This window comes from Solanum tuberosum, unplaced genomic scaffold, assembly GCF_000226075.1.
Source record: "Solanum tuberosum cultivar DM 1-3 516 R44 unplaced genomic scaffold, SolTub_3.0 scf00135, whole genome shotgun sequence".
NCBI lineage: Eukaryota > Viridiplantae > Streptophyta > Magnoliopsida > Solanales > Solanaceae > Solanum > Solanum tuberosum.
Genome location: NW_006239059.1, coordinates 625197 through 633564, shown reverse-complemented (window position 1 = coordinate 633564; position 8368 = coordinate 625197). Strand labels below are relative to the sequence as shown.

General features: G+C 37.1%; 1 protein-coding gene across 1 annotated transcript; it reads right to left on the bottom strand.

The window, feature by feature from the left end:
- Nucleotides 1–4550: 4550 nt before the first annotated feature.
- Nucleotides 4551–6171, bottom strand: LOC107061371 (uncharacterized). Its single transcript, XM_015310533.1, has 2 exons — nucleotides 5722–6171; nucleotides 4551–4607 (listed from the first exon to the last, which is right to left on the bottom strand). The coding sequence occupies exons 1-2, from the start codon at nucleotides 6169–6171 to the stop codon at nucleotides 4551–4553; spliced, it is 507 nt and encodes a 168-aa protein (XP_015166019.1).
- Between the last annotated feature and the right edge of the window lie 2197 nt (nucleotides 6172–8368).

Genomic DNA, 8368 nt, shown 5'->3' with positions numbered 1-8368 from the left:
ATGACATATATATGTATGTACCTTGTATTTGAACCTGTTGGCATATCTAAAATTTTGAAATAGCATGTTAAAAGATTAAAGTTTTTAGCAATGTTTGATAAATTAATAATAATAAGAATAGTCAATATATTTTATAAAGGTGTGATGTAAAGAGTATAAAAATAAGCCTAACTATTGAGCCTTATTCTATGGTTATATTATTTTATTTTATTTTTTGTGAAATATATAAGCCTACTTTTCTACTTATTTTTTTTTAAAAAAAATGTATGTCTAAAGGTGAATATCTTAGCCATAAATAATTTCTAAAGGGTAATTATTCTAGCCTTCAAACTAGTTTTAAATTCATTCGGAGGTCCTAAGCGAGGAGTAGGCCTAAATGAATATTATTTTAGCCCTTTTAATACTTCATTTGGAAACTTTTAAACTATAAGTCCCCTTTTAAACTTAAAGACCTCAGAGAATGTTATAAGTAAAAATGTGAACCCATTTTTAAGAAAATATTTTTTATATCGTTTGTTCTAAAGGTATTTCAACTAAATTCATAAACAAATAATAATAACTCACATAAATAATCAACAAAATAAAGGACGAGCAATATATCAAAAACTTAATATTTAGGCAAACATATATAAGAGTTAGCTGGCATATCAAAACGATATAATCAAACTCGTAAAAGAAATGCTAAGACATGTTGGACTCCTATTTATGAGACTCCAAGTATCGCGGTGATCCTAATTGCTGTTGGCCTAATATTTTAGGCCAATAATGAGTTCCAAAGTAGAAACTCCAGCCCTCCGGGGTTGTACATGAAACATAAGAGGAAGAAAAGAAATAAAGATTTAGTAATTAATTAGATGGTGAAATAATGTAAGTATACACAAAAAGAAGAATACCAAAATGGTATGCTTATAAAATAACAATAGCATCCCAAATGTACCTAACTTAAGGAGTGGATAAAATCTTATGCAAAAGATACCGTAAATAAAACAAAAAATGAACTAATATGAATAGAAAAGTCATATAGGGAATAAGATAAATAATTATGATCAAATCTTATGCTGCAACATCTCATTGTAACAAAGAAAGTGCAGGAAGATAATTTTATTTTTTTTGAACTTTCAAGATTTGCTGCCACTAAATCAAAATGGTCAATTTTGAAGATAAAGTGTATGTCATTTTTTACGCATGAGGACATAATTCTTATTGATCTAAACAATGAATGAAAAAAAATATAAACAACCTGCACCTATTCACAAAATACCGATCTAAATTACAACAAAATGAACCTCAGAGTAACTCATAATCATTGGACATAATGCAACCCGTAACTCAAACACGAGTGAGATTCCGACCATAGTTTGTGTCAAACAAGACAAGAACCCATCTAAGAATAAACCAAAAAAAAACTAGCATCCTATACAATCAAAACCTCAAATGAGACATACTAGTGATTGCAAACAACTAAAAGAAACCATATTCAATTTTGCCTAAAGAAGATCTCCTTATTACAAAGTGTAAAATTTGTAAAAGCAAATGACATCTAGAAACAGTACAAAACTTGCAATTATCAGTAAGCAAAGTTCACGCAAAATATCCCAACTATGAGCAACATACTGGAGTCGAAAAGAAAATAATAAAAGAATTAGTGACCTTGTGTTTGGCAGCAAACAAACTCGAATTCAAAAAAGATAAAAAAATAAAAATAAATGAAAGAAGATCGGAAAATTCTGAAAACCTAATGCTTGAAATATGCCTTTTTCCCTCTTTTCTGTCGATCTTAGATCTTCCAATTTTTAGATGTCGTTAGGTCATTCCTTTTCTTTATTTTTTGATATTTTGATGTTGTTCTTGGCTCCTCCCTCCTCCTTCGGATGGGATAATGCCAACCTTTTATAGGTGAAAATTGGACTCCAAAATCTCAATTTGAAATCAAAATACTCACTAGGAAATAAAGAGCTACTGCTACAAATCAAATCATCATCAACTTTTCAGATTTTTGGAGCCGTTGGGATCCGGCATAGGCGGTGTAGGAGTCTCTTTTCATCAAAAAAGGATGATGGAGGAGACATAAAGCAAGGGACCATCGGAAATTGTTGTTTTTCGGTGGTCCATGGCTGTTCTTTGATGTGACGAAGGAGCGACGGGCATGGGGGCGTGCATCGCTCTCGGGAAATAGGAGAAAGAGTAAGGAGCATCGTCCTTTTCTGGAAAAAGTGAAGCGGGTTTTCTTGGAAAAAGAAGAAGATGGCAAGCAACGGGAGTTGATTGATGGACGGCGGATGGGGTGGAAGAGATGACCATCAGAAATTGCCATTTTCCGGTAGTCCGAAGTTGATGGGAAAGGAGCGCCGTTTGGGGAGAAGAAAAGTCTGAAGCGGCTTGATGGGTAGTACTATTTTTTGGAAAAGAAGAAAACAATTTGGGATTTAATTTGGGTCGTCCGATCGTTTGATCGGATGGTTAAAATAAATCAGAATTAAAAGAAAAATATACATATCTATGTATTAAATAATGATAAAAACTTAATTAACTAGGACCATTAAATTTAATCGTATGGTAAAGATTTAAGATAAAGAAGCACAATCCATGTGCTCGCCTACGTGGCATACACGGATTGGCCTGTTTAAGGAGACTTGGATTGCCAAATTTGTTCAAATTAAATTCATTTAAATTATAACTACTTTCTTTATTAAATAGCCATAAGAGATAATTATTTTGCAAGATTAGCTTATTTGATAAAATTAGTCGTTCTTAAAATTAAATTAAAATAAATTAGTAACTCATTAATTAATTAAGCTTTCTAATTTTTAACAGTGTATGAAAAATAACTATTGCAACCAAAGAAAATTATTTTTGAACAAAAAATAGATTTGATTCTTAAGAACAACACTTATTAAAAAAAATGAGAAAGTAAGTAGTAATATAATATATTTAATTTTTATAAAAAATAACATTTATGAAATAAATTTATCAAGTCAAACAAATAATTAAAAAATCTTTTTTGTATTCCTATAAAAATTTCATAACATATATATTTTATTATTATTATTATAATTATTACTATAGTTAAATGTGGAGAGCCAAAATTGGGTGTCAACAGCTTGCCCCTTTCTTTGTCCATGGAAGAGAGTAAAGAAGACGTGGACAAAGAAATATTGACACAATCCAATTTTAGGCGACCCACATACACTTTGAGCAATAACTTGGCAAGGATGTTTATGGAGTTATGGCCGAACGCCGAACTCTGGCTTTTGAGCTGCCTACATTTCTCAGGTTTCCTGAGAAATCGGGCCACATGTAGTTCGAAAGCATAGCAAATTTTTATTAAAAATTTATCCCAGTATCGAATTATGATAATACTGAAATCTTTCGGTGGTGAGGTATGAAGAGATTAGCACGAATAGAGGGATGAGATACAGTTTTAAAGAAACTTGAATGAGAAATGTCCGTAGCAATTTCTACTGAAGACTCAAGGTAGATAGATGATTTTTCAAAAGGATGCCACAGTGTCGAATTACGATGAACTGAGACATGAAAGAGCTATAAGTGAACTTTAAATCTGAACTTCTTAAAATCGAGTTAAGTTGAGTTGACTTTTGAAAGTGAATCATTGACGTAGCTAGTGATGTTTGACATTGCACTAGCTTACCCTAGTTTACTGCTTAGAGGGAGTTCCTCGTTGTAATGCTTTGTCCTGCAAAACATGTAAAAGGGTGAAAAGTACTTGTTGCGGTTCAAAAATTACAAATTGAATAGTAATGTAAAGAGTAGAGTGTAGATGTTCAGACGATTGTTGACGTCTTTTTGTGTTGTGAGTGTGATATAGGTAAAGTAACTTATAATGTAGAGGCCCTCGACTGGCGGGGCTTGTTGTAACGTAAAAACCTGTATCTGGCTGTGTAAAGCTTGTAATGTGAAGTCTCCGGCTGGCGGGGTTGTTGTAATGTAAAAGCCTGTATCCGGCTGTGTAAAGCTTGTAATGTAAAGCCTTTGGCTGGCGGGGCTGTTGTAATGTAAAAGCTTGTATCCAGCCGTGTAAAACTTGTAATGTAGATCCTCCGGCTGGCGGGGTTGTTGTAATGTAAAAGCCTATATCTGGCTGTGTAAAGCTTGTAATGTAAAACATCAGGCTGGCGGGCATGTGTTAATGTAAAAGCATGTATCCGGCTGTGTAAAGCTTGTAATATAAATTTAATTGTCGGCGTGTGACAACGTTTCTATGCGTGTTTGCCCCCGATCGATGGAGCTTCAGTGACGTCACTACAATGTGGTCTCCGATTGGCGAAGTGTTGCCTCTTTTGCTTATATACAGGCTCCGATTAGCAAAGTTCGGTCAATGTTTGCTATGTACAGCCTTCGATTGGCTGAGTTTGACGATGTTTGCTATGTACAACCTCCGGGTGGTGGAGGTTGACGATGTTTGCTATGTACAGCTTCCGGGTGGCGGAGTTTGATGACGTTTGCTATGTACAACCTCTGGTTGGCGGCGTTTGACAATGTTTGCTACAAGCTCCAGTTGGTGGAGTTATTTTGACAAAAAATTAAACATCCTATTTTCCTACGAGGGCCCTCTTTTCTTCAGTATTTGATCTAGATCTTGAGCGTACCTGCAAAGATTTAAACAAAATATATTTTATTCATAAGATGCAAGTTGAAGTATTTCTGGGAAATGAAGTAGAGAAAGAGTATTTTGGCTCATGATTATGAGAAATCGAATGGCGTTTCTGGTCATGCCCCGAGACTTGATGTTATTTTCTTGATTCCTGTGTTCCTGCACTCAAAGAAAAATTTAGTTTGGGAGGGGGTGTTGATTTGTATCGGCTCGAAGACTGAAACCTCGTCACTGGAATCCTTCGACGTCTTCTTAGTACCGCACATAGTTTCTTAACCTAGAGACTTGGTAGGTGGATGAGTGGAAAAAATATTTTTGAAAAGAATTAGCTTGTTTTTCTAGAAAATAAGTTTAATGCGTATAAATTAGGTATATTTATATAGTAATTCTCCAGCGTTTTAGATTATGACATGTTCCGAAGTCCATCGAGCTTTCCATTTTGTTGACTACATCCAACGTAGGCCTCCTGTAGCTTTTACCCTTCTGATGAAGCTTTCCTAGCTTTTTTGCAAACACTGCGACGATCGATAATCTTTAATATTATGAGGTTACGCTAACTATGAGAAATGTTTCCTAAGGGTATGCAGGGAATTGATCGAGTCTGACTCAGGCTGCCTACGTATCCCCAAAATAGGAATCAGATCGTAACGTAGTTCGAATACAAAAGGGAGATAAAAAATATGAAATGCAATGTAAGAACATGTAATGTAATGACCGAGCTTGACTCAAGCTGCCTACTTATCCAAGTGGAATCAGGTCGTAACGTAGTTCAAATACAAGAGGAAAGTGAAAAATATGAAATGCAATAACCGGGCCTGACTCAGGCTGCCTACGTATCCAAGCGGAATCAGGTCAGGAAGTAGTTCAAGTACAATGGGAAAGAGTGAAAAATACGAAGGGACCGAATCTGACAAGGATTGCCTACGTATCCCATCGAGGGAATTCAGGTCGAGCGTAGTTCTAAATACATGGAAATGATGATTTTGGGTTTTCTAAGAGAGACTGGATTCGATGTGGGTTGCCTACGTACCCCACCATGGGAAGTCAGGTCTAGACGTAGTTCTGCTACATTGAAAAATACAAAAGTACACAAAGATCTTCTTCAATACCAGTTGCCCCGGTGTGAACTGTCGAGGTTTGACTTTCTTGTTGAACGCTTTGGTCATTCTGTTTTGATAGAGTTGGCCATGACAAACCGCGTCCATCCTCTTTTCATCGATGAGCATCAATTGTTCATGCCTACTACGTATCCATTCTGCATCGTCCAGACCAACCTCTTGGATAATCCTTAAAGATGGTATTTCCACCTCAGCAAGTATTACTGCTTCTGAACCATAAACCAACATATAAGGAGTTGCCCCAGTTGATGTTCTGATTGTGGTGCGATAACCAAGTAAAGCATATGGTAACTTTTCATGCCATTGCCTATGACTGTCCACTATTTTTCTTAGGATCTTCTTGATATTCTTATTTGCAACCTCAACTGCTCCATTCATCTGTGGCCGGTAAATCGTGGAATTTCGATGAGCAATCTTGAACCTTTCACAAGTTTCCTTCATAGATCACTATTGAGGTTGGCTGCATTATCCGTTATGATTGATTCTGGAATTCCAAACCGACAAACTATGTTATTGCGAACAAAGTCTGCTACTACCTTCTTAGTCACTGCCTTGTATGCCAAAGCTTCAACCCATTTTGTGAAATAATCGATAGCCACCAGAATGAAACGATGTCCATTTGATGCGGGAGGCTTTATGGGTCCAATAACATCCATGCCCCAAGTGGAAAATGGCCAAGGGGAACCCGTATAAAATATCAATGCACTTGACACTTTTGCACATACCGGATGCTATCTCTCTCCATGGTCATCCAAAAATATCTGGCTCTTAGAATTTTCTTTGCCAAAGTGAACCCATTCATGTGAGGTCCACATGTTCCTACATGTATTTCTTCCAAAAGCCTTGTCGCTTCTGCGGTGTCGACACACCTCAACAATCCTAAATCTGAAGTTCTCCTAAATAGGATTTCTCCGTTAAGGAAGAAATGATTGGCCATCCTCCTCAAAGTCCGTTTCTGGTTGCTTGTGGCATTTTCAGGATATTCTTGTGCTTCTATCAATCTCCTGATGTCATAGTACCAGGGTTTTCCATCCAGTTCCTCATCTACATGAAAACAGTATGCATGTTGATCATGTATCTCTATATTGATAAAGTCGATGTAATTCTTGTCTGGGTGTTGAATCATCGAGGACAATGTTGCCAAAGCATCGGCAAACTCATTTTGAGCTGGAGGGACATGCTTGAACTCAATCCTTGTGAATCTCCTATTCAACTCTTTAATGCAATGCAGATAAGGTAGGATCTTGACATTCTTAGTAGTCCATTCTCCTTGCACCTGGTGAACCAATAAGTCGGAATCTCCTATCACCAAGAGTTCTTTAATGTTCATGTTGATGGCCATCCTGAGTCCGAGAATTACAAGCTTCATATTCTGCCATGTTATTGGTACAGTAGAACCTAATCTAAGCTGAGATTGGGTAATACTGGCCTGTTTGTGAAATTAAGACTGCTCTTATTCCAACTCCAATAGAGTTTGATGCTCCATCAAAGAACATTCTCCATCCATCATATGACTCTGATATATCTTCCCCTACAAACAAAACTTCTTCGTAGGGAAGTAGGTTGTGAGCGGCTTGTAATCCTGGTCCACTGGGTTTTATGCGAGGTGATCCGCCAAGGCTTGTCCTTTGATGGCTTTTTGTGTCACATACACGATATCAAACTCGCTCAACAAAATTTGCCACTTTGCCAGCTTACCTGTAGGCATTGGTTTTTGAAAGATGTACTTGAGTGGATCCATTCTTAAGATCAAGTACGTGGTGTATGCAGACAGGTAATGCCTAAATTTTGTGCAATCCAAGTCAAAGCGCAACATGTTCGTTCCAACAAAGTGTATCTTGCCTCGTACGGCGTGAACTTCTTCCTCAGATAGTAAATGGCTTGCTCTCTTCTACCTGTCTCATCATGCTGCCCCAATACACATCCAAATGCATTATCCATGACAGATAGATACAATAACAAAGGCTTTCCAGGCTCTGGTGGGACCAATACTGGTGGGTTGCACAAGTATTCTTTGATTCTATCGAAAGCCCTTTGGCATTCCTCTGTCCATTTTGTGGCAGCATCCTTCTTCAGTAACTTGAATATGGGTTCGTAGATCACTGTAGATTGAGCTTTGAATCGACTGATGTCATTCAGTCTTCCCAAGAAACGCATCACGTCTTTCCTGGTCTTGGGTGGAGGTAGCTCTTGGATTGCCTTTATCTTTGATGGATCCAACTCTATGCCTTTCGGTGGAAGTAGCTCTTGGAGTGCCTTTATCTTTGATGGATCCAACTATATGCCTTTCCTGCTAACGATGAATCCCAATATTTTTCCCACGGGTACTCCAAATGCGCACTTTGCTGGATTCAACTTTAGATTATACTCACGCAACCTCTCGAAGAACTTTCGTAAGTCATCCATGTGGTTTGAACTTCATTTGGATTTGATAACGACATCATCCACGTACACTTCAATTTCCTTGTGGATCATATCGTGAAAAAGGGTAGTCATGGCCCTCATGTATGTTGCACGGGCATTTTTGAGACCAAATGGCATTATTCTGTAGCAATATACTCCCCATGGAGTAATAAACGTTGTCTTCTCTGCATCATTTTCATCCATCAGGATTTGGTGATATCCTGCAAAGCAATCA

Coding starts and splice junctions, on each gene's coding strand:
- LOC107061371 (XM_015310533.1), bottom strand. CDS start 6,171: ATGAAGGAAACTTGTGAAAGGTTCAAGATTGCTCATCGAAATTCCACG. Junction 4,608..5,721: donor AGTTCACACCGGGGCAACTG/GTATTGAAGAAG, acceptor AAATCTTTGCAG/GTACGCTCAAGATCTAGATC.